This window comes from Equus caballus, chromosome 18, assembly GCF_041296265.1.
Source record: "Equus caballus isolate H_3958 breed thoroughbred chromosome 18, TB-T2T, whole genome shotgun sequence".
Lineage (NCBI taxonomy): Eukaryota > Metazoa > Chordata > Mammalia > Perissodactyla > Equidae > Equus > Equus caballus.
Window position 1 is genome coordinate 81716611 of NC_091701.1, and position 27938 is coordinate 81744548.

At 44.2% G+C, this 27938-nt stretch overlaps 2 protein-coding genes across 12 annotated transcripts in view; one reads left to right on the forward strand and one right to left on the reverse strand.

The window, feature by feature from the left end:
* The window catches only part of MDH1B (malate dehydrogenase 1B), a 30127-nt gene extending 28101 nt beyond the window's left edge, over positions 1-2026 (reverse strand). For 4 of the 8 annotated variants that reach the window (XR_011428624.1, XR_011428625.1, XM_023622498.2 and 1 more), the window contains exon 1: positions 1758-1899. Coding sequence is in view for 4 of the 8 variants with exons in the window: in XM_023622498.2 (XP_023478266.2) it covers positions 1758-1899 (142 nt within the window). In the remaining 4 variants the exon portion in view is untranslated. Of the gene's footprint in view, positions 1-979 lie in introns of all 8 variants that reach the window. The other 4 variants (XM_023622497.2, XM_070242159.1, XM_023622496.2 and 1 more) reach the window with 4 other exon arrangements.
* FASTKD2 (FAST kinase domains 2) lies at positions 1806-17653 on the forward strand. 4 transcript variants are annotated; one of them, XM_023622493.2, is made up of 12 exons: positions 1806-2127; positions 2757-3577; positions 6582-6685; positions 7369-7477; positions 7766-7889; positions 8153-8292; positions 9432-9604; positions 12627-12790; positions 13743-13955; positions 14346-14433; positions 16070-16184; positions 17381-17653. In XM_023622493.2, the coding sequence occupies exons 2-12, from the start codon at positions 2855-2857 to the stop codon at positions 17498-17500; spliced, it is 2073 nt and encodes a 690-aa protein (XP_023478261.2). In that variant the 5' UTR covers positions 1806-2127; positions 2757-2854; the 3' UTR covers positions 17501-17653. The 4 variants fall into 4 exon arrangements, 2 of the variants coding, with proteins under 2 accessions (XP_023478261.2, XP_023478262.2); XR_011428622.1 differs by having other exon boundaries at positions 1994-2127; positions 14346-14585; XM_023622494.2 differs by having other exon boundaries at positions 2065-2621.
* Positions 17654-27938: the final 10285 nt, after the last annotated feature.

Here is a 27938-nt window from a genome sequence, read left to right on the forward strand (position 1 = left end):
TGGTGAGGAAGATTGTTGCTGAGCTAACATCTGTGCCAATCTTCCTCTATTTTGTATGTGAGATGCTGCCACAGCCTGGCTTGGTGAGCAGTGTGTAGGTCCATGCATGGGAACTGAACCTGCGAACCCTGGGCCACCACAGTGAAGCGCGCGAACCTAATCACTATGCACCTGGGCTGGCCTCCTACTCTTCTGCTTTATTTCAGTGACTCCTCATCCACCCAGTTATCCAAATCATTGCTTGGGAATAATTTTAACTCTTTCTTCTCCCTTACTTGCATTCCTCTACTGAATTAGACATCTAATTCTACAGATTCTGTCTCCCTAATGTCTCTCTAGTCCACTCACTTCTTTCCCTTTTCATTGCCTACCATCCTAGGCCAGGCCACCATTCTCTCCTTCCTGGCCTATAGCACCTAACAAGGCTTGTGGCATCCAGTCTCTCTTCCCACAGTGCAGAGATAACACCCAGATAAAATGCAAATTTGACTATGTTCTCCCTTTCCAAATACCTGCCAGTACTTTGGATAAAGTTGAAAATGTGAACACGGCTCACCAGAATCTACATTATGTGACTCTGGCCTCAGCCTATGACACGCTCTCCCTTGGACTCTTTGCTCCAATCCTGCTAAATCTATTTCAGTTTTCTCCTTATTGTATACTCTCAATCACCACCAAACCAGCTCTCCTCATGGCACCCCCACTCCCACTACACATGCCTATGTTACTCTCCTGCTCCCCACCTCCTCTCCACTAGGTAACTCTTTCTCATCTTTCAGGTCTCTGCTTAAACCTCGCTCCCTCTGGGAAGCCCTAGCCTGACTAAATAAGGTTCCCTGCCACTGCTCCTCTGGAACACTGCCCCACCACTGCCACAAACGCAACATCCTGTTTAAGTTTGTTTACCACTGTCTTCTCAGCATACAGTCAGAGCTCAAAAATATCCTTCTGAACGAATAAAGAAGCAAAGGAAATAGACCTTCGGGCAGATGGGAGATGTCAATTGTGTTAATGCATCAGAGGTCAAAAAGACAACGACTGAACAGCTTCTGGAAGTCACTGATGACTTTGGTGAGGGCTGAAGCCAGACTGAGGGGAAGGAGGACCTGGAGACAGAAGAGCAGCCTAGTCTTTCAAGAAACTTGTTCAGAAGGGAAGGAGGTAGGCACAATACACAGCCTATTGCAGCAAAAGCCTCATCAGTGGTTTTCTGGATGCTGGTCGGCATTTCCAACCCTTCCACTCCATTGCCGACAGGGTGGGCTTCCTAAAAAGCAAAGTCATTAAGGATACTCTTCTGCTTAGAAATTGTCAACGACTCCTCATTGCTTTCAAGACACAGTTCAGCCCCTTTGCTTGGTGTCCTTGCGGGGCAAGGATCCGGCTCGGGCTCCCGGTCCAGGCCTAGGTCCAGTCACTTCCCCGCTGGGCCAGGAGACTTCCAGGCTCCGTGCCTTTAGCTGGAACGGCCTCCCTGTCCCAGACCTTCACAGATCGGCCCCTGAGCGCCTCCCGGAGGCCCGCGCACGCCTCCCTCACTGCACTGGCCACAGTGGAGCACAACTGCTTGTTTACGGGGTCCTGCCCCGCCGAGACCGGCGCCCCCGGAGGGCAGGGACGTCGCTCCCACCCGTGCCCCGTGTCCGCAGCCTCGCACGCGGTCACTGCCCAGCAGATATCTCGGCGAGCCCGGCGCGGCCTACGCAGGGCCCGGGGCCGCCAGGACAGGACCCGGCGGGCAGCCGGCGGCCACTCACCAGCGAGCACGAACTTGGCCATGAGGACGCCGCGCCCCGTTTCCAGGCAACGCGGCCGCCGAGGCCGCGCAGGCGCACTGAGGCTGAGCGGGGCCGACGCCCGGGAGCGGGGGGCGGGGGCGGGAGTGTAGGGGTCCACCATCAAACGTTGCCTTTAAAACCTCTCCGGTCTGCCCGGTTCCTAGCCCCGCGACAAAGACGACTAGTCGTCCTCTTAGGCGAGCTCTCTTGCCTCCGAGTGAACCGTTCTCCGCCCGCCGCGAACGTACACTTTTTGACCTAGGAAGGACCCGTACGATCTCGCGATGTGCGCAGCCGCGGGGGCGCTGTCATGGCGGCGCCTGCCCAGACGCGCGGGGCCCGAGCCGAGGTGAGTGGAGGGCGGGCGCGGGCAGTGCTGCCCCTTGGCCGTCCTTCCTTTGGGAGGACGGTCTCGGGAGTTGCCCGGCATTCGTTTAGGGCGGAGGCTCAGTCGCGGGAAGGACGGGCGCCTCGCTGGCCGGGCCCCGGGGCGCGGGCCGGCCGTGTGTCCCTCCCGGCGCGGCGCGGCTGGAGCCTGCCGCCTTCTCTCCGGAGCCGGGCTGCTGGCCCGGGCCCTGTTCCTCGTCGTCCGGGCTCGGCCGTGGCCGAATCCTCGTGTGAGAGTCTCCATCAACGCTAGACCCTTGTTTTTCCTTGACCGCGTCTCCGAGGCTGCGCTAAAGTCCCCTCTGCGGAGGAGGCGTTGAGGGGACACTTTTCAACCCCAAATACCCTTCATTTCTTTTCTTTAAGTTCATTTGTGCGACGACGGCTCCCGACGTAACCTGCCCGGTTAGGGCGGTGCGCGCGCTGGTCGAGGTGGGGGACGCCCGTGTTGGCACAGTAGGTTCACCTGTTTAATGTAAATCTTTAATGTGTCCTTAGGGTCCCGCTTTAGTCTCCATTAAATGCATTTCGTTTCTTTAAGTAACAGTTTTGCTTTAATTTTTATTCTTCTCGTGACCCCTTCTCCCGCAGGAAAAGGACGGCCTGTGCTCTCTTGCTCTAGTGGAGGCGACGTTTGTGTCACATTGACGACTTTAAAGCCACTTGACAGTGTTTCAGTGGATAGCAAAATGAGTAACAGAACAGGCCCTTTTTTATGGAACCTAAGACAATTCAGTACTTTAATCCCAACGAGCAGAACTGTGAGGCAATATCCTTTGGGACTTTGCAGACCACAAATGGCTTATTCTAACTGGAACCCAAGGAACCTTCTCTTAAATAACTTTGATAATAGACTGCAAGCACCTGTTAGATGTCTCTTTCAGAATGCCTTAGTTTTTAAATCAGGAGATGACTTTCAAACAAAGGGCACGAGCAGTGTGACAGTCCTTACACTTGACAGACTACTTTGTCCTAGGGGACTGTCCTTTGACTCAAAACACTCTCTCATCTCTGATAATGGATTGAAGAAGATAAGCTTTCATCAGGAGGCCTCCAGTGAAGATGTTCTCACCAAGGAAACAAAGCCAACCCCTGTCACCTCTAGAAAACTGTCTCAGGAGTGTAATTCCCTGAGTGATGTGTTGGACACGTTTTCACGAGCCCCTAAATTTCCTAGCAGTAACTATTTCTCAGCCATGTGGACAATTGCCAAAAGGATGTCCAATGAGCAGAGGCGCTTTGAAAAACAGCTGATGTTTAACCACCCTGCGTTTCACCAGCTGTGTGGACAAATGATGAGAGAGGCCAAGATCATGCGCTGTGACCACCTGCTGTTCGGTCTTCATGCTGTGGTGAAGCTTGGAATTCCTCAGAACACTCTGCTGGTGCAGACTTTGCTGAGGGTGGTCCAGGTAAAATCACAAGGAGGCCTAGCATCCTTTTACCTGGTTTGGCGTAGCGTGTTTTGAAAGAATGAGGTGAGAGAGAGATGTGGCCTCCTTGGAAGAGACTCTCAGTGGAATGGTGGTTCCTGTGTATTTGTTTCTGCATGTATACGATTTGGAGACCCTGAGTGAGCTAGGTCATTCCTTCCTTTTGCAGTGGAAATTTATGAAAGCTTGCCCCATTTTTCTTCTCCAGAGTTGAAAATAGTGAGTAATAAGCTAACATGAGAGACAAAATGTAGAAGGAAAGGTTCTGTAGTTGAAGGAAGGAGAGAAAGGAAGGGAAGGGAGCTAATATTTTTTGAGTACCTACACCTTTTACTTGTATAATCTTATTTAATCCTCTCAGCAGCCCTGCAGGCATGATGTTACCTCAGTTTTGCAGATGAGGAAAAGTCTTAGTGATTTTAAGTAACTTGGCTCAAGTCACAGAGCTAGTGGATTCATTTATTCGTGCAATAAACGTTTATTGGGTGTCAACTATGTATCAATTACTGCACTTGTCATTGGGGATATAAAGATGTAGATGATGTGATTCCTGCCCTTATAATCTAGAGGGGGAGGCAGATATTTTGTAGGCAATTAGGAATATAAGCACCTTTCCTTTAATGAGTTACACATTTTCTCTGTTGTAGGCACTGTGCTGAGCACAAGGGAATACAATTGTGACCAAAATAATGACCAGTAGAGCTTGCAGTGCAGTGAAAGAATGATATAGAGTCTTATGAGAGTGTGTAACGGCTTCCAGCCTGGTCAGGAGAAGACCTTTGTGATGGGAAGAGGAGACGGGGGGTAGGATGCAGGGTTAGCATTTGAGGCAGAGATGTACAGAGTTTGAAAACAGAATTGCCTCCTGTAGTCCTCAGTGTAGCCTTTTAAAATAGGTATTGTTATTCTCATCTTACTAATGATTGGGAAATTTAGGCTTAGAGAGGTTCATTAACTTGCCCAAGGTCACATAACTGTAATGTCACTCTTTGTAGGTACTTGATAAATATTTGCTGGGTGAATGAACCAGCGTCTAGTTTGTGGCAGATCTGGGGTTCAAGCCCAGTAGGAGATGGTGTCTAAGCTGAATCCAAGGAAGGACCAGCAGTTTGTGAGAGAATCAGTAGATGGGGGATGGTGTTTCACACAGAGAAGATTGCATGCACATCCCAGAGCAGAAGTTGGCAAGTTTGGGGAGCTGAAAGTAGTTCTTTGTGGCTAAAGCACAGAATGCTGGTTGTGAGTTTGAGGGAGTGGGGAGGAAGTCGCGATGGTGTAGGAGGAGGCCTTTAGGGATGTAGTGGTAAGACGTGGCTGGAAAAAAAGGGGCCCAATCAAAGAGCCTTTTATGCCTGGCGAAGGAGTTTGGATTTATTCTGTCTGCAATGGGAAGCCACTAAAGTATTTTAAGCAAAGGGTCGACATTCTCAAATTTGTGTTTTTAGATTACTGTATGAGTGGAAAATGGATTGGAAGAAGGATGAAATTATTTCAAACAAGAGAGTCAGTGTCCTGTTTGATGTCACTGAAATGACCACAGATGTGATAAGGAAAGTTTAGGTCATTAAAGTAATTATTTACCTTTCAAGAGTGGATACTTCAGACTTATAAACTCGATGATGTCATAATTAAATAATTTTTTAAAAGACAGGAATTTCCTGAGGATGACCTGACATATATGCTGTCCTACTATAGGATTCAAGAATTGAGTTCATAGGTATAAGAGATTATAGCTTTAACTTTTTACATGACTGTGATTTCCATAGGTCCTCAACCAAGAACTGATTTTTATTTTGTGTGTGTGTTTAAGCCACAGAATATCCTTGCTTATTTGGTAGACTGTTTTCCCTACACAATTATTGAAAAGTGAGAATAGTAAGTCACTTTTCCTGGTCAGTGATGCTCTTATAGCTCTTGGACAGGTGTGCACATCAGCACAGCTTCTGCATTGGTGAGGCGTGAGCAGTGGATGTTTGCAGTCAGAATGTCTGTATGTTTGATTGTGTCTCACTGACCTGTTGGAATGTTGTAAGGACACTTCAGCTAGAGAAGAAAGGACAGTGTGGCATCCGTGAATTTGCTGTCCAAACACGTAGCCAAATGGTCTTTCCTTTCACAGCCGATGTTGATGGAATCTTGTAAATTATCCTGCAAACCCTCCCATGGGAATGAGACTTTTTTTCTTCCAGCCTTGTCCATCTCTCATCATTATCTGGTTCTCACTTGAAACTTTGTACCTTGTTGGCCATGTAATTGTAGTAAAGGAACCTTCCTCTTCAGCCTGTTTCCTCAGCTGTGATCACAACTACTCTTGTGATGTGTATAGACTAGTTGTGATTCAATCTTAGAGCACTTGGTAGGCTGCCTAGTTACTATTCACTTTCCAAATTATGCCCACTGCCATTTCTGGAATCTAGGTTAGTACCCTAAGGCAAGGGACCTGGCAGAAGGATCTGGGGCCTGCGGCTCCCCTGGAGTCTCAGATAGTGGTAGTAGAATGTGACAGCACCTGTGGATCAGAAGATTCACAGCTGAAGTTACAGTTTGACCCAAGAAAGGACGCAGGGAAATTACAAGGGCCCAACTGTCCGGGGGTCGTCAGGGCAGGCTGCCCTGTGTGCCTCAGTAACTGTTATATTACTACACTTGTCTTCATGATGACCTTGAACCCTAAGAATAGGTGGATATTATGTTTGATAAAAGTTATCTCAGCAGAGGAGTATAATCAATATCAATGGATTTTCAGTGATAAGGGTGAATGTAAAAAGTGTTGATGCGTAAAAGTGTGCATTGGTTATTTGGAAAATTCACTACACAGGACATTTTGTTTCCCAAAGATGCTGTTTATTGTGGACTGACTGTATGAATTATTGGTTTGGTACTTAATCCTTTAATTGAAAGCCTCGGTTCAGTGGCTTTGCTTGGGTGAGACAGTCTGCTGCGGCTCACCGTCTCTAGTGTTTCTGTAATTATATTTCACTAGGAGCGAATCAATGAGTGTGATGAGAAATGTCTTTCAGTTTTGTCAACCGTTCTAGAGACCATGGAGCCTTGCAAGAACGTGGACGTGCTTCGAGCAGGACTGCGGTGAGAGCTCTCATGTTTGCTTCATTGGCATTCTCTGTCCTCTTACGTCTCAAATCAAAACCCAAGATGAAAGCTGAACTGTTTTGGGGTGGAGGAGACTTTGTTGTTGATTATAATCTTTAATACCTTATTAAACTTAAAATCCTGACTCTGGATTAGGTAAAGCTAGAAATAAGGCTGCTTTTAGGGTCCACTGTAGAAGGCTGTGGGTGATGCTGAAAGCTAAATTGATCTTAATTTCTGATGTGGGCTGGGAGACAACTGACACTGTTCAGTTCATAACCATTATTTGGGCGCTATGTGGAGGTTACATAACACTGGCCCAGCTCGAAAAGTTTTATAATTTATAATTGAGTTATAATTTATGAAACTGATACAACTGTTCTATTAGGTCAGTGAGAATAATCCTTAATTCCCTTTTTCATTGACTGTGCCTTGAGGTGTCTTACTATAACCTCCTGATAGGATTTCTTCATTCATAAAGATAGCAGAATAGTGTCAGAGGGAGGAGTGTTAGACTGGTCCTGGATCTTTCACTAACTATTTACACTCAGTTGGGCAGGTAGATCATTGCTGTGGCTTCATATTCCTTGCTTAGAAGTGGGAGCTGGACCTAATGACTTAAGATTTCTCTTCTGGTTTTAAGCTTTTAGGATTGTGGTATTTATTGTGTTTGATTATAGGATACTAGCTGACCAACAAGTGTGGAAAATAGAACGTGTCTTCACATTACAAGCCATGATGAAATGTATTGGAAAAGATGCACCAATGGCTCTTAAAAGGAAACTGGAGGTAAACACCTTCTGAATTTTCTCTAGTGGTGAGATTTGAGAAAAATATTCCTTGCTACTCGCTGTCACTTCCTGAAGGCCGTTTTTTAGGAGGACATTGTTGTACTTTTGGGTTTAACTTGGCTAAAGTGAGATAATAGCAGTAAATTTATATTTATCTGTCTGTATATATATATATTTAATCAGTATATCTGAGTCATTTTGTTCGAACTTCATCCTTTTTATTTAAAAATAGAAGTTTCATTTATTTTTCCACAAATGTTAAATTGAATTTGTTTGTTTTCTTCAGATGAAAGCCTTGAGGGAATTAGACAGATTCTCTCTCTTGAACAGCCAGCGCATGTTTGAGGTCCTGGCCGCCATGGGTCACTGCTCTGTTGTCCTTCTGGACGAATGCAGCAAGATGGTCGTCGGTGAGGGGAATTTTTCTTACGTGACTTTTAGCATCTGATCTCCTGTTCTGGACTGTATTTGTTTTGTTTGTTTTAAAAACTTTGCTGTTATATGAGAAGTATCTGATGATATGGTTAGCCCTAAATTTTATTTCACCTTTAGTTATTTTACAAAATACATTGCTGTTTTTCCCTAAAGAAACAAAAGTAATCAGTATAGAGTAGCTTGGCTCTTATATTCAAAACCACCTGGTAATTTTTGTTTATTTAACTCATTCTTAAAGGTAATATCCATGGGTGTCCTTTTAAAATATTGATCAGCATACTGCAGTCTTGTAGAGACCTCCGATACCGTAATTTAGATCTTTTCAAGGGAATAGCGGATTATGTGGCTACAACTTTTGACGTCTGGAAGTTGAAACAAGTAAGTATGTTAACAGTTTAGAATAAGCCTCAGAAACTTTTAAGAAGCGTATTAATTCATTTAACATTCTAAGTATTTTTCTCTAGCTTTATGGCAGTTAAGATACCAAAATATTCCAGTGCTAACTTTACTTTTGAGAAGTTAGCTTCTTATCATTTCTCTCAGGGAGTTACTGTTACTATACTATTGAATGTTTTGACCATCTTTCTATCTGAAACAAAAATTATAGTGTCCAAAGTTTGTTCTTCTGTTTGGTTTTTCAAAAGGTTGTGTGGTACTTTGAATAATTAGGATTATTTCTGTCTTTCTATTTTTTCTTTGTTAGATTTAGAACAATAAAAATGAGTGGGTCATGTGACAAGCTTATGCTTTTTGAAGAATTAAATGTCATTACTTAATGATCGTGTCTATTTTCTATTTATGGAAAGTTTGCTTATTTTCTCCAGAGTAAGAGCCTTTAAATTCAGGGGCTGTGTTAGTAATATATACATCTAAATGAAGCAGCCGGTAAAAATTTCATTTTACAGTAAAGCATCGGTAACTGTTAGTTCACTAGGTTCAGTTTACTTTGGAAGATAAGGTGAATATTGAGTTTGCCATGGAAATTGATTTTGGAAAGAGAAGTACTAATTGTGAGAAGGGAAATGAGAGGCAAATTGGAAATTTTAGTTGAATCATAGTATTTCATCTCTATTCTCATTTGTAGAAATTTCTATGGAATATAGAAATTTTTGAGTTGTCTCTTATATGTTAGAATCTACGAAGTGTCTGGTTTGGAAAGGGGAGCAGTTCAACATTGAGTTGGTCATTTTGAAAAACTTGAGAGAAGGTATATTTAGTTTTCAGACCTGTTGTCTGAAAAGCATGTGGGAAAGGATTTATTTCTAAATGAAATGGAAATATGGAGACCATTGTGTGCCGTGGTTCTCAGCTTGTAAGAAGAGGTTGCTTAGTAACTTAATACCTGATTCGAGAATTCCTGGGACAGATTTTGTGAGGAAAAGATAGTTGTTCCTTTTTAGGGAATATTCTCTCTGTCAGGACAATTCTTTGCTGTTTAAATTTTTTGAGATCTAAAAAAATTACTTCTAGCATACTGTAAATATTAAAAAGTTTTCCATCAACTCACTTTTTTTAAGGTTCTCTTTCTCCTCATTTTATTTGAAAACCTCGGCTTTCGACATGTTGGTTTAATGGACTTGTTTATGAAGAAAATAGTAGATGAGGCTGGCGTTCTGAACGTGAAAAGCATCGTCTCCATTCTTCATGTGTATTCTTCTCTCAATCACTTCCACACATGCCAGACCCGAGAGTATGTACTTGGTTTTTTTCCTTTTTTATTGCCATGTAGCATACTTATAGAAAAGATTACAAATCTTCATAAGCCCGGTGAATTATTACAGGTGAACACATCCATGGCCATCATCCATGTCAAGAAGGAACACATAGTATTCTGTATTTGTTTTGTTTGTTTTAAAAACTTTGCTGTTATATGAGAAGTATCTGACAATATGGTTCCTTATTTATGAAGCTAAACAGAATTCCACTTTATTTTTCTATCCTTTGTTTTGCTTTTTTCTTTCTTCTTTAAAGATGGGATATTTGTTAATTCAACATAGGAGTCTTCATGTCAGACTCTCCCAGCTGATTCTCAGCTCCTGTGTTCATAGTTTAGTTTTGACCCTAATTATTCATTTGGTCCCAAACTACTGCTTGCTATTCTTTTCATTTTTAACCGCAGCTATACAGCAATTAATATTAATTAATTATATGTTGATACATAAATTATATTATTATTAATTAACATTACTTAATAATAATATTAACATGCAATTCCTCAGACGTGCCAGGCTCTTCCCTGCCTCTGCTTCCCCCCGGAATGTCTTTTCTTCCTCTCTGTATCAGTTAGTGTTGACTAAGCACTGCAGTGCGTGTCTGATGTCGTTGGTTAGAAGAGTGATGAAACGCTTGTGCTCTGGAGGCCTCTTGCTTGGGTTTGGATCCCAGCTGTGTCGTTCATTAGCCATTTAACTTCTGGCAAGTCACTTATCTGTGCCTTAGTTTCTCCCTCTATTAAAGTGGGGATAAGAAATAAGAGTCATTTCTAATCACTTTGGGTTGTTATGAGGATTAAATGAATTAACCTGTGTCAGGTTCTTAAAACAATGCCTGGCACACAGTAATTGTTAGATTAAAAAAAAATTAGAGTGTTGGCCACAGAGGCCTTGGAGGAACAAACTGGGCAGTTCTGAGGGTCTCAGTGGCAAGATTCACAGGCCCTTCCTTTGCCGTCAAGTGACTTGACTCCAGCTTCCTTCCATCCCTGTGGTTTCCCCTCAAGGTTCAGATTTCCAGAAGAGAAAGTCTGATTGACCTGAGTTTGGGTCACATGCCTGTCCCTTTGGGGCCAGTAATCACATGGTCACTGTAGACCCTATAGGGGTCTCCAGTCCAGCAGTTCTGGAAGTCAGCTCGTTCTTCTTTTTCTGGTCACTTATTTAGTATTTACCAAACACCATGTGAAGTGATTTTTTTAAATCACTTTATTGAGGTATGATTAACATGTAAAAAGCTGTATATATTTAATATGTACAAATTGCTGAATTTTTGGTTCATTATTCTTGACTTATCCTTTTGCAGTAACGTTCTCCTCACCTAAGTTGATTTGTTCATTTCATCAGAAAATGTGTACCAAGCACTTGAGTACTTAGGACAAAGATAAATAAGACACAGTCCTTTTTGCCAGAGGATTCGGTGTAATGAGTAAGGTAGACACATAAATCGGCAATTAAATACAGCATGAAAATTGGCCTGACAGAGTTGTGTGTGGGCTGTGCGCAGTGGAGGAGGGGCATGTGCGGATCCCAGCCTGGAGAAGTGGAGCCTCAGGTGGATCCCTGGAGATGCTGCCTGGAGGCAGTGGTCCCTGAGCAGACCTTCAGAGAGGGATAGATAGGAGCTGCCCCGGGAAGACAAGCAGGAAGGAATGCTCTCAGTGGAAGGCTCCAGGTCCAAGTTCAGGAGGGCAGAAGCAGCAGAGCGCGTGCAGGGAGCAGCTCGTAGTTGGGAGTTGTGGAGGCACGAGGCTGGCTTAAGGCGTGGGGCCAGCGGACTGGGGAGCTGCAGACAGCCGAGGCCCCACTCCTAGTCATCTGCAGCCCTGCCCTTTCTTGCTACATCTCCACACTCAGTCAGTTATCAGTTAGTGAGCGGTGCCTCACTGTTGTCTCTAGACCCGTTATGTTCTTCCTCCCCATTGTAGCTCCCGCGGTCCTGCTTAGCCCCCACCCCCTCCCTGGCTTCCCGCCTCCCGGCTACTCCTCCCACGGGACCTCCCAGGGCCTCCCAGGCCTTTTCCTCTGCAGCCTCCTTGTTGCTCAGGGTATGCCTGCCCTGCTGTGGACAGCAGGCTCGGTGTGCTCAGGGCGTGCCTGCCCTGCTGTGGGCAGCAGGCTCCAGGCCTTAGCCCTACTCATCGCTGCAGAACCAAGAACGTGCACTCTCAGGGTTCCATCCTCTGTGCAGTCCCAAAGCCTTTTCTTGTCTTTCCCACTTGCTGAAATTCTCCTTGTCCCGCAGCTGCTGTTTGCCTTCCTGGGCAGGCGCACAGCACTTTGCATGTACGTCCTCCTTTTCTCATGTAATGATGTATAGCTTATGCCTAAGCGTCAGACTGACCTGGGGTCAGAGGGTGTCTGGGCCATTTGTTGGCAGTGCCACCCTGGGCAAGAGGCTCCCTAGTTCTGACCTCTCCTCTCTTCCTCTGTGCTGTCTGGCCTGTTAACACTGCGTCACGTTCGCTCTGGGGGGGATTGGCTTGCTGCTCTTTTGACTCAGAGTATTGATAGCTAGAGAATTGTAATTGGTTATAAACCTGCAGGGGTGTCCCAGGCCTTCTGGACATACCCATGATAAAAGCCTAGCTTAATGTGTAGAAGGCTCCGGAGCCTGACAACTTGGGTTCCAAGGCTCTCTCTGCTACTACTTTGCTGTGTGTTCTTGGACAAGTTACTGACCTCTCTGAGCCTGTTTACGCATCTTTGTATGAGGTTAATGATAATTCCTACCCCATAGACTTTTAGTAGGAATTAAATGAGTTAAAGCCTGTACAACATTTGCCCTGTCCATGATGTAGAGCGGTAGCTAACCATCACTGAGTGAGTGTGTTTCTTATGCAATAGCAGCCTAACTGAGAGGTGTGTGAATACGCAGTCAGGCCTGAGTTTCTTGTCTCTTTTCTTTGGACTCCTTTGGTTCTGTGGCACCTCACTCGCCCTTCCGTGACCTTGTCTCTGTTTAGATGTGAAAGCTGACTCTCCTTTGTTCCCCCGAAGGTTCCTGGAAGCCATGGCTGGTGCTCTGACTGGCTGTCTTCACCAGCTCTCATCTGAAAACCTGCTCAACGCCGTGTGTTCCCTCTGCTTGATGAACCGGTTTACCCTGGCCGCTGTTAATCAGCTTCTCCAAAAGGATGTCATCGGCGAGCTGCTGACGTCAGGTGGGACATAAGTGCACGGTGGTGACCGACACACAGCTGTGCTGCTGGCTGCCTTGTGACTCTCAGTGGGGTCTTGGTGGGAGCAGTGTAAGACGTGCAGAGCAGGGGTTCCGGGGGCAGGAGCAGCGGTGGTGAAGTCGGGGCAGCGCTTCAGACTGAACCTCTGAGCCCCCTGTCGTGGCAGAGCCCAGCATGGAAGGGAGACAGAGAAGCCGTGCCTTCGGTTTACACCTTACGCCCCCAGGCAAGGGCTGAATGTTCACCTCGTTCTTTATCCTTGATCAGAGGTGCTTGTACTTCCAAATCCCCACAAGTCACCTTTGAAGCTGAGGTCAGGCAACCTTTGCAGCTGTAAACACTTTGTCACTTACGGCCTGTAATGAGGCACAGCCTGTGAGATCAGGAAGCCAAGTAGTTACCAAAGGAGTGGATTTGTTTACTCTGGGGCCAAGTTAATTGTTGACCTTTGGCCTTCAGTATTAAACAAGGAAAAGCAGTATCAGGCTAGATGTAGAAAATTTGATGATGCTTCTGAGACTAGAGTTGTTTAAATTCTCCTGCCAACAGTGTTAGGAAGTTCTGAAGTTGCCTTGTGGAGAAGGAGCAGCACGTGCCGATGGTTCAGGCAGTCTGAGGTGGGGCCCTGGGTTCTAGTCCTGGCCTTGCCTTTAGTGCTTCCTGAGGCCTGTTAGCATTGCTGGGCGTTTCCTCATCTGTTCAGTGAAGAGTTGGGACTGAGTCACCTTGAGGGAGATTTTAACCCTTGACACGTTCTCGAGTGCAGGTTCTCAAGTGCAGGCCGTTGCTCTGGACACTGGGGCGGAGGGAGACGCAGAGGGACTCCTCCTGGTCAGAAGTGTGGTCAGAAGTGCGGGCGCATTATTACCGTTTCTGAAGTGTGGCTTAATATTTTTCTTCACTGTATGTTTCTTTCTCTCTCCCTTTTTTTTAGGTGACGTGGAGAGGAATGTTCACAAGCTGCACATTTTGGCTGCTTGCCTGAAGCTCGACGATGCTCCTTATCACAAGGCCGTGGACCTAGCCCTACCACTGCTGCCCCCCGCGCCCTTGCCTCCAAACGCCAAGGTGGCAGAGGCGCTGAGTAGCCTCCTGGGAGATGGATGCTTCTCAAAAAATGTGCAGCTGCCACATAATTATCATATTGGTATGGGACTTTATATGATTTTCCTGTTTTATTTTCTTTTTTCTGACAAAAGAGACGTAATTGGCACAGCAGTCCAGTGCTGCGCTGGCTCTGGAGCTGGACTGCCAGGTTTGGGAGCTCGCTCTGCCCCTCGCTGGTGCTGTGGCCAGCCCTGACCAGCTCCGTTTCCTTAGCTGACAAGTGGCGACCATAATGGTCCCCACTTCATGGGGCTCCTGTGACGAAGAAGTGAGGTTATACCTGTAAAGTCCAGACTAGTGTCTGGTACTTGGTGATTTCAGTGCATTTTAGCTGCTGCCATTATCATCATTGGTGGTAATATGATGTATTTTGAAACGGAAAATCACTTTGAGCAATGTTGAAAAATTAGTATCAATTCTTTTTTTTCAGATTTTGAAATCAGAATGGATACGAACAGGAGTCAAGTGCTTCCATTTTCTGACGTGGATCTGGTAACTTCTGCTACGGATATTCAGAGGTTACGTACATGTATTCATTTGCTGAGCCTCTGAGTTGAAACCTTAATTCTCACAGACTTGACTCTGAATAGCAGTGACAGTATAGGACCTGACACTTGAGTGGCACGTGCAGTGCGCCAAGCGACTTCTCATCCGCTAGTCCACTCCTCAGGTGCAGACGTGGGCTCTGTGGTCGAAGACAGCGGACTGGAGTTGGGCGTTTAATGAAACGGGCAACTTCTAGAACTTAGGTTTTAAAGCTAAACTGTTCAGTTAAGCAGTGTTCCCATCATTGAAGCTATCAGTGCAGCGTGAACTTCTCACAAGAATGTAACAGTGACCATAAAGAATTAAGTTTTCTACAAAAATCAAATACCAGTCAGTGTTTTCCTCTACACTGAAGCCCTCCTGCAGGTAGAGAAGCTTCAGCGTTTTATGACACTGTGTCGCGCACAGGTCAGACCGGCCTGGAGTTAACCGTGCGCTGTGCCCTTGACTCACATGCTGCAGAGTGGGTGTCTCTGGGAGAAATGATTCTGCCCCTGAGGGCAAGTCCTGCCTTTGAAGCAGACGCGTCTGATCGTGCTGTGCATGCCCGCGTCCAGGCGGCCTTTGTGGAAAGGCTCTGCTAGGCGCGTGGGGCACACAGAGATGAGTCAGACCCCTGGGAACTTCCGTCCTCTGTTGCTTTATAGGACAAGCACATACATACGGAGAGAGGGGTCCAGACAGTCTGTAGGGACTCAAACTCGTGTCTGCCCGTCCCTCTCCACTCACTCACAGCTCTGTAACTTGACCCCCTTCTGAACCACCTAGCTTGTTCCTTGACTGTCTTTCTCAACTGCCGCCTTCCCTATACATTACCCATCTCCCCTCAGAAAAAGGCTTTTCTCAGACCTCGTTGAAAGGTCATTTTTCTTTTTCAGGTACTCCACTGTTGTGGCATAATAATACACCATAGTAGCTCTCAGCCTAAAGTACTGAAAAGTGAGGAATCTGAGCATTCCTCAAAAAGATAAAATTTCTCCTACATTATCTCAGATAACAGGCAGAGCCTAATGCAAGACAGTAAGGATACAAATGTCTTTTTTCCCCAATGAATTTAATCTCTCCAAAAGGCCGAAAACAATGAAAAAACAAATTACGCCTTCCATGTTTTTGTTACACATAACAGATTTTATCTTTTTAACAGTCTTGCCTTTCTCTTATGTTCTCTTCTTTGTAAGTAGTCTCCCCATTCTGGTTTTTAAATGCTGCTCTCTCTGGGAGACAATATGTGCAAGAAGAGCATGTACCGTTTGGTGCTGGCTGCATCATTACTTCTAGTAGCGTAAATAATTATGTTTCGATCAGAGATTAGCTCTACACACGGGAACCTTAAAATGGGTACTTTCGTATCTGAAACTTCTCATCGAGAATGTACTATCCTCGAGGATGATTGAGGGTAACTGCGTGTGAAGCATTATTATGAGCTGCTTATACTGGCTTATTTGTAGAGGCCCCACAACAGGGAGGCGAAGGACTGAGATGGCAGGGAACGGGGGCTGCAGTCAGCGGCCAGCTCGACTTAGAGACCTCTAGAGAACAGGAGCGCAGCGAGGTTTTCAGTGGTGGTCTCATTAGTAACTAGTGTCTGCTGTGCACTTTTGTTTTCAGGGTAGCTGTACTGTGTGTTCCCAGATCTGCTTACTGTTTGGGTTCAACCCACCCCAGGGGATTCCTTGCAATGAAAATGCGGCATTTGAAAGGAATGGGTTTTCATGTGATCTTGGTAAGAAAAAAATGCAAATGAAATATTCTTCAGTTACTGATGTCCATTGTGCCAGGAATGGTGTGGCCAAACTTGGTCACTAGGACCATAGAGGAATTGTCAGCAGTATCGGAATACATGTTTTATTTGATTGATTGATTGATTGATTGATTGAGGAGGCTTAGCCCAGAGCTAATGTCTGTGCCAGTCTTCCTTTATTTTGTGTGTGGGTCGCTGCCAGAACGTGGCTGATGAGTGGTGTAGGTCCACACCCAGGATCCGAGCCCGTGAACCTGGGCTGCTGATGTGGCGTGTGCTGAACTTAACCACTATGTCATGGGGCTGGCACCGTGTTTTAGTTACTCTTTTCTTTGAAAAAGAACATTTCTAGTCCATGATTTGGCTTCTACGCAGCTGATTACTGTCATTTACTAGAGGTTTTATAAATGCTACATTTGCTCAACTTTAATTCTTTTTGTTAAGAGGAAAAATATAAATAATATATATTCTTACTTAATGTAAGACACATGAAACCACATTCACTTTCCAGGTTATCTTGAACAAGGAAAGAAAAGGTGCGAATTGAAGCTCTGTTTTCATGGGCAACGTGAGGCTTATAGCACGTTTGTCACCAGAAGATGCTGGATGGTTCTTCTTCCCTCTTCTGCTTCATTTAGGTTCCAGGCCCCACAGCTTTTCTTGAACAGCCTCTCCAGAGGTCTCTATGTGGAGCAAGAACCTTACAAATAAATGTTTATTTAGGTTAATGTTGGGATCTATCTAGATGCCGCTCATTTGGTCCTGCACAAGATGTGAAACGTAAACGTTCGAACCTTCGTTATGTGCTTCAGGATCCAAAAATGGACGACACTCAGATTACTGAGGTTAAAATGGCCCTTTCTATCGATGGGCTACTATTTAAGACTTTTTTTTTCCATATTGGCTATTATAGATATTCTAAGGAAGATTATCCCAAGAAAGGAATTTTTGTACCTTTTAAAGGAGCTTTAAAGTTTTTCTAATTTTCACTGTTAGAGCTTTCTTCGGCCCTAGCACAAAGTCTTACTAAACCTTTAAAATAGGAGTAATTACAAGATAACATTTGCTTTTAAAAAGCAGTTGGCTTAATATTACTTTAATGTGCTTGGATCTTGAAACTAGTTTTTATGTGTCATTATCTTCTTGCAAACTGATGATTTTCCTCTTTCTTTGGTAAGGTCAATAATTGGGAGATGGAAAAACTAGAGATGGAGGATGCAGTCACATTTCTGAAGACTGAAATTTATTCAACTGAAGCCCTTCCTACTGCCAATGCAAACTTGCAGAGCACGTGTTAAAAGTGAAAAGCGACCTTTTCATATTAGGAGACATAAATTTGTAAAAGTATCTTTAATAAAGACTACAATTCAGTCGTCCATGAAATTCACCTGACTGCTCCCCATAACAAAATGTGTTACTTCACTTCACTATTAAAATTAATTTTAACAATAGAAGAATTGTTACTGGCATATTTTGTTGTTGTTGTTGAGTGCACAATAATTTACAACATTGTGAAATTTCAGTTGTACATTATTATTTGTCTGTCACCGTATAAGTGCTCCCCTTCATCTCCAGTGCCCTCCTCCCAGACCCCTTCCCCCCAGTAACCACTGAACTATTCTCTGTGTCCGTGTGTTAGTTTCTATTCCACATAGGAGTGAAATCATCTGGTGTTCATCTTTCTCAGTCTGGCTTATTTCACTTTCCATAATTGCCTCCAGGTCCATCCATGTTGTTGCGAATGGGACAGTTTTGTCTTTTTTATGGCTAAGTAGTATTCCATTGTATATATGTACCACATCTTCTGTGTCCAATCAGCATTTGATGGGCACTTGGATAGCTTCCATGTCTTGGCTATAGTGAATAATGCTGCAATGAACATAGGGGTACATATGTTACTTTGGATTGTTGATTTCAAGTTGTTTGGGTAGCTACCCAATTGTGGGATAGCTGAGTCATATGGTATTTCTAATTTTAGTTTTTTTGAGGAATCTCCATACTGTTTTCCATAGTGGCTGTACCAGTTTGCATTCCCACCAGCAGTGTATGAGGGTTCCCTTCTCTCCATATCCTCTCCAACATTTGTTATTTTTTGTCTTGGTGATTATAGCCATTCTAATGGGTGTGAGGTGATATCTAAGTGTAGTTTTGATTTGCATTTCCCTGATGATTAGTAATGTTGAACATCTTTTCATGTGCCTGTTGGCCATCTGTATACCTTCTTTGGAGAGATGTCTTCATATCTTCTGCCCATGTTTTGATCGGGCTGTTCTTTTTCTTGTTGTTCAGTTGTGTGAGTTCTTTATATATTAGGAAGATTAACCCCTTGTCAGATATATGATTTGTAAATATTTTCTCCCTATTGGCAGGTTGTCTTTTGATTTTGATCCCAGTTTCCTTTGCCTTCCAGAAGCTCTAGTCTGATGAAGTCCCTCTTATTTATTTTTTATTTTGTTTCCCTTGTCTGAGAAGACATGGTATTCAAGAAGATCCTTTTAAGATCGATGTCAAAGAGTGTACTACCTATGTTTTCTTCCAGAAGTTTTATAGTTTCAGGTCTTAGCTTCAAGTCTTTGATCCATTTTGAGTCTCTTTTTGTGTGTGGTGTAAGATAGTGCTCTATTTTGATTCTTTTGCGTGTGGCTGCCCAGTTTTCCCAACACCATTTGTTGAAGAGACTATCTTTTCTCTGTTGTATGTTCTTGTTACTGGCATATTGTATAATATGCTTAGAAAATTCCGGAAGTTGTCATTTTTCCAACCATACGTATTCCCTCTAGTATCCAGGTTTTTGACAAATTCGTGAGCTGTAGGTTTTACTTTTTCTCATTAGTTTTGATGCATTGAAAATTGGTTTCTTGGTTGTGATGGTTTGCAGGTAAGTTGGTGTGGGCAGTCCTTGTGTTTGGAATCTGCATGTTTATACTCTTGCTACGAGCTGTTCTAGGACTCGGGCATTGACTCCACTTTCAAGCACTGGCCGCATAGCAATTGGACCAAGTTCTCAAATTGTAGACTGAGTAAGAATTAATGAGGCAGCATGTTAAAAATGGGTGAGGGTCAGGCATCTGCATTTGTAACAGGCACTCTGGGTGGAGGTGAGCCTGTCTAAGCAACACAGATGAGATCATACAGAGATGGCCAGGAGTCCAGATTTATTAGAACTGATAGTCTGGGGGTTGGTGACCCGTAACTCATGCTTTGTTGAGGTCGTTCCTTTCTTTTCCCCTTCTCTCACCGTTTCATGAAGTCTCTTAAATTAGCTACATAGCTGGACTGTGTTGTGAGTCAGACCTGAGGACTGTTTTTCGATTATGTTTGTTCATTCTTTTGTTGAAATATTTGCTCAAGTTTGCTGCGTACCCGTCTACCTAGCATTTGACTCACTGTGGACGTAGCGAGTTTCACCTGTGAAGCCTGAGTGCCATCGATGTCAGGTGGTATTATTGTACCCTCATACAAGAGACTGAATGTTCATGTCCCCCAGAAATCGTAGGTTGAAACCTAACCCCCAATATGATGGTGTTTGGAGGTGGGCCTTTGGGAGGTGATTAGGTCCTGAGACTGGAGCCCTCACAAATGGGGTTAATATTCTTATATGAGGGACCCCAGAGAGCTCCCTCCTCGCTTCTGCCACGTGAGGACATGGTGAGAAGATGACCATCTATGGGCCCTCACCCAACACCGTATCTGCCAGGACCTTGACCTTGGACTTCCAGCCTCCAGAACTGTGAGAAATCAATTTCCTTTGTTTATCATTCGTCCAGGCTGTGGTGGTCTGTTAATATCAGCCCAGATGGTAAGACACCCAGATTTGCAGATGTGCAGTTACTGGAGACCCTGCTCGATGCCAGGCCCTGCTGAGTGCTCACACGGTTCTCTGCTTTCCTTGTCTTAACTCTGAGCTGCCTGGTGAGTCTCATTTCCTCATCTCTAATATGAGGATGAATTATCTGCCTGGGCTTCACAGAGAGAAGGGCAGGGCTGGAGTTTGAACGTGTGCTGATGTGGGCTCATGAGGAGAGTAGTGAGCAGCCCCAGGCTGGCAATAAAACAGCCCGGCACTGTGACTGCACGGCAGGGGTTTCTGCACCCCGTCCAGCCGTGTGTAGAAGAGCTTAGATAGAGCTGAAGGGAATTTAGCAATCGCCTCATCCACCTTCGTTTTATGGATGAGGAAGTTAAAGCTCAAAGAATTAGGTTTTTCTGGCGTCTCAGCCACGTCATCAGTTTCCACCTCATTTCATCCTCTACTTGCCTGTGTCTCAGGAAATCTGGATTCTGGTTCCAGATTGGACCTCATCTGGTTTTGTGTACTTGGCCAAATGATTTAACCATCACAAGGTTTGGACAAGCGTGGAAAATATTGTTATTAAAGACACTAAGGTTCTTTCTTTAGATGTTCAGTGTGTATCTTTCTCCTAGCGGCAAATTATGACTCATATGCAAAGGAGTGGATGAATTTATGAATACTTGTAGCTGCCCCCTGGGGAAATCATTTTCTTTGTTTGTATCAGTTGGCATGGCAGGGAGAAAGACACCTCTCTTTTACTAGTATTCCTAGTATTTGCATTCTTCATTGCTTCATGGTCTAAAAAGATCTGTGAGACTCAAGGTGCAGAGTGAGGGAAGATGGTTTAAGTAATAATATATGTGTTCTCAGGATTATTAATATAAGGATTTACTCCTCACTCCAGGGAAATATGTAAATATTCCCCTTTTCTGGTATTTATTCAATTGACTCTCAAAGAAAACAAAACCATGCAACTCCAGTTTAATTTCATAGACCCACACAGTGAGAGAAGATCAATAGATAAGGGGGAGTTTATACATCCAAATTCTGACTGTTCTTGATCAAGTCACAAAATATTTTATATCTTAGTATCACTATCTCCATTTTAAAAAGGGTGAAACGAATCTACTTTATTAACCAACTGAAAGAGAGACCATGAAAGGTATAAGCTGACGAGTTGGTATAAGCTGATGCGGTCCCACGTGGAGAAGTCAGCCACCTTGGGAAAGAGAGCAGGTGATTTAAAAAGACTCTGGCCTTTTTATGTCTAATTCTGTATTCTGACTTTGACCTTTTTTTGTTTGTATGTGTTTGATTAAAAAGGCTTCTTTGGATTCTTGAACTTTATATTTACATTATAATTACATCAAGTATACACACAGGTAAACATCAAGCAGAGGGAAAAAATAGGTGATATATTTATGACAAATGTCTAAATAAAAAGCTATAAATTGATAAGAAATACACTAACATTACAAAAGACAAATGAGCAAAGAGCTGATTAACATGAAACGTTTCAGGCTACTAGTAATCAAATACGTGCACCTTCAAACAAATGAGGTATTTTTGCCTTTCAAATTAGCAGTGTTTTTTTCCTTAAGAGTTACAGGGCTGACAAAGGGGTAAGGACACAGGCACTTGCATAAGCTGCTGTGGAATGTAAACTAATGTAATCTTTCTGGAAGTCACCTTGGCTTTTCCCTCTATATTTTAAAAAATAGCTTTGTTGAAGTATATTTGAGAAACAATACACGCATATATTTAAAGTGTACATTCTGATAAGTTTTAACAGATATATAAAATATCCTTGAAAATACCACCACAGTCAAGATATGAACAGGGCCACCCCTAAGAGCCCCCTCCCTCTCGGCCTCTCCCTCTGATCCCTGGAGACCACAGGTCTGCTTGCTATTGCTTAGAACACCCTTTGGCTGTGTGCATCCAGAGTCTTGAGATACTGGTATCTATTGACATTGACCAGTAATTCGATTTTTAATAATCCTTGTGCCTGTATGCTTACATAATGTACATTTGAGAAATATTTGCATTATTCTACGTTATGTGGAAGGATTCTTACCACTCCAGATGTGGTATTTTACTACATACGAGCCAAGCGCTGGAAACTATTTCAGTGTTCATTGTTAATAGAGTACACATCTATCTCCTAAGCGCTTGCTCCTCAGAGCGTGGTCCACACGCCAGCAGTGTCGGCATCGTCCCGGTGGTCAGAAATGCAGAATCATGGGGCCCATCTCAGGTCTACTAAACCGGGACCTGTATTTTAACAGTATCCCAGCTGATTTTATATTCTTTAAAATTTGAGAAACACTAAGACATCATTTTAGTAACTGTAAAATGTTATCTAGATGTGCCATAATTTACTTAATAACATGAGGAAAACTTTACAGTTATATTAAATGGAAAAGCAAACACCAACTCTATATACTAGGATTCAAAGTTTGTTTTTAAAAAGTGCAGTTTAAATACTGCAAAAAGGTGCCTAAAAGGATAGGAAGGAGAGGATAAAAATGCAGAAAGTGGTATTTCTGAATAGCAGAGTTGTAACTGGTCTTAATTTCCTTTATACTTTATTTCCAAGAGTGAATATGTATCACACTTAAAATCAGAAAACAAATAATTACTTGACCCCAATCTACTTCTAATGTTTGCTTCCTCAAACAGCATTTTAGCAATTACTGATGACCACTAAGAGCTTAACATATACCCAGAACTAGGGGGTACAAAGAAGTGAAGACAGGTCCCCTCAAGATAAGGAGCGGTCATTGTTGAAAGATACCGTGATGTAGGAGAGGCCCAAGGCAGAAGAGAAGAGGAAGTCAGAGGGGAAGCGGTCGCTGGCTAGGGTTTTCAGAGCTGGCTATGCAGAGGGGATGAACAAGATTCGGCGACATGCGAAGGGAGACCATATGTGACCTGAAAATTAATTCTTCCACGTTTTTTATGAGATGGAACAGTAGCGGTGGTGGTACATGTGATAAATTCTGATAACTAAATTTTAAAAGGGAAAGGAGCCAAGAGCATTATCCTCTGCTTAGAATGTTAATGCAGCAAGTAAATAATTGTCTTAGATTTACTGTGAAGTCTTGTCTATGTGATACTGGGGTGTATGTTGCAAACTGGCTCAATCTACACCATTCCAAGCCCTAGCTTTTTTATGTTATGGTGCATGTAGCAAATGGAGATCGTTTTGAGTGTTTATTTGGAGCTTGGGAGAACAAAATATTTTATTTTCTTTCTATGACATAATAAGAACTAAAATCAGTAAAACCCAAAATATTAGGGAAGATTTTAAATATTGATTTTGTGTAAAATTCCCAAAGGCATTATTTAAAAATTTCCTAATGAGAAGCTTGATCTTGCTTTCTAGACATAACTATAAATATCAGTTTGTATGCTTGAAATGGCTATCTTCAATTCTTGATCAAGATATTTTATTTATTTTTGTGTGTGGGGGGAAAGTTGGCCCTGAGCTAACATCTGTTGCCAATCCTCCACTTTTTGCTGAGGAAGGAAGATCGTTGCTGAGCTAACATCTGTGCCCATCTTCCTCTGTTTTATGGGGGATGCTGCCACAGCATGGCTTGATGAGCAGCGCTAGGTCCACGCCCAGGATCCGAACCCGCAAACCCCAGGCTGCCGGAGCAGAAAGTGCAAACTTAACCACCATGCCACCAAGCCAGCCCCTTGACCAAGATATTTAATGACAAGTTCTTCAAATTCTTGGTAGTCACCATTGACAAGAAACTGTTTACATAAGTAGCTGATGAAGCAATTTTAAACTATTTTTAAAACCTCGCAAAAATTGAAAATTGTGTTTAGAGCCTGATAATTCTTGTTTTGTTGTTGACAAATGTGACTTTGATTTTTTTGTGTGATAATACAAATGGATCTCAAATGCAATAGGATTTTTTCAGATCGAGTATCTGCCACCCGCAGAGAGGTTCTGGTTTACCGAGTGTGTGTGTTTAAGTGCTCACCCTGCCATGAGCTGGGATGTCTCCAACAGATAGACGCAGGGAAACAGGACAGGTCTGGGAGCTCTCCTTGTGAGGAGCTGGCCCTCCCCAACCCCAGCCGACTGCACCTTACCGTGAAATTACCCAGCAGCTGGTGTCCCTTGTCCTTGGTGGTCAGCGGCTCACTCAGCAGGCTGCCTAAGTAGCTGTCCAGGTGGCTGGACACATGCTTGGCTTCAGATAACACATCACAGCAGAGCAGTGAGGCCAGATGCCTCCATATTCCTTATCCATGGGAGCTGGGGGGTGGACCCTCAGCCCCTCTCTGTTCAGGCTGCCTTCTAGGGAGCGCTGGTGGGGAGGTTACTGACCAAGAGGGCTCTGGCTCCCCAGAGGCTAGGGACGAAGATGTCTCTGACACACTTGTAACCCATCTGTGACACACGGGTGTGCTGTGGCTCACTGGTGGGCCCAGAGAACTGAAGCCTACGTTTCCCAAACCCCCTTACAGCCTGCGTTCCAGATGCGCCCTGCTTCCTCCAGGCAGATGCGCCTGCTTGAGATTAAGGGGCCAGAGGAGGTGGAGACCACATTGCCGCTGATTCTGCTGAGAGTCACGGAGCATTTGGCATGTCCGGGACAGCGATAGCGAAGCTCCCAGGGTGAGGTGCGCAGGGCTGGGGCCTCATTGTGCTGGCAGGGATTGTGGCTAAGGTGATGTGGCTCTGGAACTGGCAGCTAGCAGCATCTTCACGATTTCCCAGCTGCTGGGCTATGAGCAAAGATAGCAGCTCTTCTGGACAGCCAGTTCCGTGGTGTTCTGAGAGTCGTCCCTGAGGTCAGACTAAAGGCTGCTGCTTCAGCCTGTCTAGTCGTCGTGTACGCAGGATGCGTCTGTGAATGGCTGGAAGTTAACGTCCAAGCACGTGGTGTTGAACCAGATAGAGTGGTTTCCATTATCAGCGACTGAATACGGATTGATAAAAATACCATGATGTGTGTGTGTGTGTGTGTGTGTGTGTATGAGAGCCAAAAACAGGATACCTTCCTTTAAAACTTTCTGAATTTTGCTCTAAAGACTTTCACTCAAGGTTAGAGACATACATCACGTTACTAAGACCCCGCGAGGAGGATCCGTGTACACTGCCGGCTGGTGTACCCGTTCCGCAGCTTCGGGAGGCAGCCGTGAAGCTTCCCTGACAGGTGAAGAGCGAAGACAGCCCCTCCCTTCATTTTCTGCTTGTTCTTCTCACACCTCTTTCACTATGCTTCCCATTGTCGACTCTATGACGCTGCCAGTTCCTTCCTGGGCCGTCTCTACTCCAGGACTCCATTGTCCTGAAGACGGAAGGAAAATAACATCAAATTTTTGCCCAGTTGTCTTAGAAAACCCATTCCTATTTTTGCCAAAAAATTCGATGAATGGAGAAAGATGGAATTTATTGAACATATAGAGACTTTTATCTTTTCATAACTTTTAAGTTAAATGAGACAAAGCGCCAATGCTATCACATTTTGGAAGCTTTGAAGTGCTTTGATGTCCCTTATACTCATCAGAAAATGTTCCATCTGTCTTATTATATGCTTAGTCTCCAAGAAAATCAATAAAAGATAATTGAAACAAGGGGCAGTGCCCTCCTTATCAGTTTGAGGTTGCATCCACTGCTTTGCTCCCGCAGGTCCCACACGTCCAACCCATGGTCCGGGCCTCCCGTGTGCCAGCTCCTGCCACTGCCCCGGGCAGCACTGCCCGGTACCACTGCCCAGTGGTCTCTTAAGGATGCTCTGTGCTCCGTGGCCACCTTTCTCAAAACTCGCCCCAGGCCAGAGCAGTTAAATCAGAACAGGTTCTCCAGTCTCAGCCTCCTTTATTGCCCAATAATAGTTCTTGGGTGATCTTGGGTAAACATGTAGCTTTAAAGAAAAACAGAGGTCACCAAGGCAGTGCTGGTCACGTTTTTGAGACTGTGGGTGTAAATGTCCTTGTGAACGTCCTTGAACGTCCATCCTAGTGTGCGTGTGGACCCCGCTTGGGTTGTTCAGTCATCCATCCACCAACACTTGGGTTACTTCCACCTTTTATATCAATGTGTTGTATTTCTTTTTCTCCAGAAACTTATTTTCTTGAGAGTCAAACTGTTTTAAATGTTGTTTTCTCATTTCTAGAGTATTTTCTAATCCTAAAGACTATATATCTCTGTCCCTATCTATTATTTATCGTCTCCTCTCCTCAGAATCTTTAGTTAGTTATTTTTTAATTAAGTACATGTTACTATGGTATATTTGATGTATATCATATCCTATCATGCAGATTTAAGTTTTGGAAATAGCAAAAAGTCATGTAGGGCAAATCTGATGAACTGAGTAGGTGATGTAATGGCCACTTATTAAGTGCCTACTGTGTGCCAGGCGCTGTGCTAGCACTCCACACCCGTCATCTCTTTCAGTCCTACCACAACCCTGGTTGGTGGCTGTTAATAAGTATTAATATTCATTCTATAGATGAGGACACTGATACTCGGTGCTGTAACCGACCTTCCTAGGGGTGCACAATTAGAAAAAAGACAGCTAGGTCAGCAACCCAAGTCCTTCTGACCCCAAAGCTCACGCCTGCATCTTTACGCCAGCATTTCTAAAGCTTTCCTGATGAATGCAACACCTGCACACTTGATGAAAATTCAGATTCCTGGGCCCTGTCCCAGGTACACCGAATCAAAATCTACAGAGGAGGGGTCTGAAAAATTACGCTGCGTGACATCATGGTATCTCCACTATGTTTTCATTAAACATGTAACATGCATGTAGTGTGAAGAGATCGTGCTATGCAGCTCATATCTCTGCAGGCACATTCCACAACAGACACCCAGAAATGTCAGGAGCATTAGCCACTGGAATGACAGCACAGGCTTCAAGGTCACCTCTTAGAAAGACAATCCTAATTTGAATGTTCCACTTTAGAGTCATTAAAATGAGCAGCCTCACTGCTGTGCAGACTCAGCGCGTGGTAGGATAAAGAGAGGCAGCATTTTATAGGGCAAAGAGTAAGACAGCCCCGGTGAAGGATCCTGGGCAAGTCTCTTAAGTTCTCAGAGTCTTGATTTCTTCATCTGTAAAATGGGGATGCTAACACCTGATCTGAAGAACTATTGCATATAATAGAAATAACTTACATGCCTTGTCATGCGGTGGATGCCTAGTAGTTGGTAGTTCTTACAATGATAAGGCAAATTCTCCGAGATCGTTAACCACACCCCTTGGCCATGATCATTGCCTAATAAGCTAGTCGTCCAGGGTTTCCAGTGGAAGAAAGTCTGGAGCTTAACCTGGAACAGTGTGTGCAGAGATGCTCTCCACCCTTCTCATGTGGGTATGGGGGTGGGGGGCGCTGCAGCATTTGGAAGGAATTTTACAGAGGAAATAGCAGGAAATGAATGAAAACGTCCCGTAGGTGGTGCTGCCTCATCATGAAAATGCAAGTGGGACCCTCAGTATTTTTAGAGGTGACTTCCTCTGGTTTGAATTTCAAATAAGCACAGGACAGCTCCCTGGGATGTCTGGGAAAAACGGCCAGGAAGAAAGAGTCTTTTGAGCAGGACTGGCGGTGAGGGCTTGCTGCTGCTGGAAACAGGAAGCGGGGTCAGGCCAACTTCCATTCATTCGCTGTTGGAGCCGTGGCTGATTTTGACAGATGGAACACCATTCGTAACGCTGCTGTGAGGGGTAGCTTAGCCTGGGATGTTAGTGCTAGTCCCTCCAGGGACAAATGATGGGATCTGAGGGATGTGAGAACCCCTGGAATATTCAGATCTATATGCTAATGCATTCTAACCAGCATAGCCCGTTATTGTTGTGTGTGTGTCACTGTGCATTTCTCAGCTACACTCGTCCTTTCCAACCTCCATATCTGGGCAACCTATTTTTCTTTCGGCATCAGAAGCGATAGCATCTGGGAAGTGAATCTGATTA

Bases quoted from the DNA above. Each gene is read 5' to 3' on its own strand.
- FASTKD2 (XM_023622493.2), top strand. From the start codon at position 2,855: ATGAGTAACAGAACAGGCCCTTTTTTATGGAACCTAAGACAATTCAGT. The intron at 9,605-12,626 runs GTATGTACTTGG...GTTCCCCCGAAG, and splicing joins CACACATGCCAGACCCGAGA to GTTCCTGGAAGCCATGGCTG. The intron at 16,185-17,380 runs GTAAGAAAAAAA...TTCTTTGGTAAG, and splicing joins TGGGTTTTCATGTGATCTTG to GTCAATAATTGGGAGATGGA.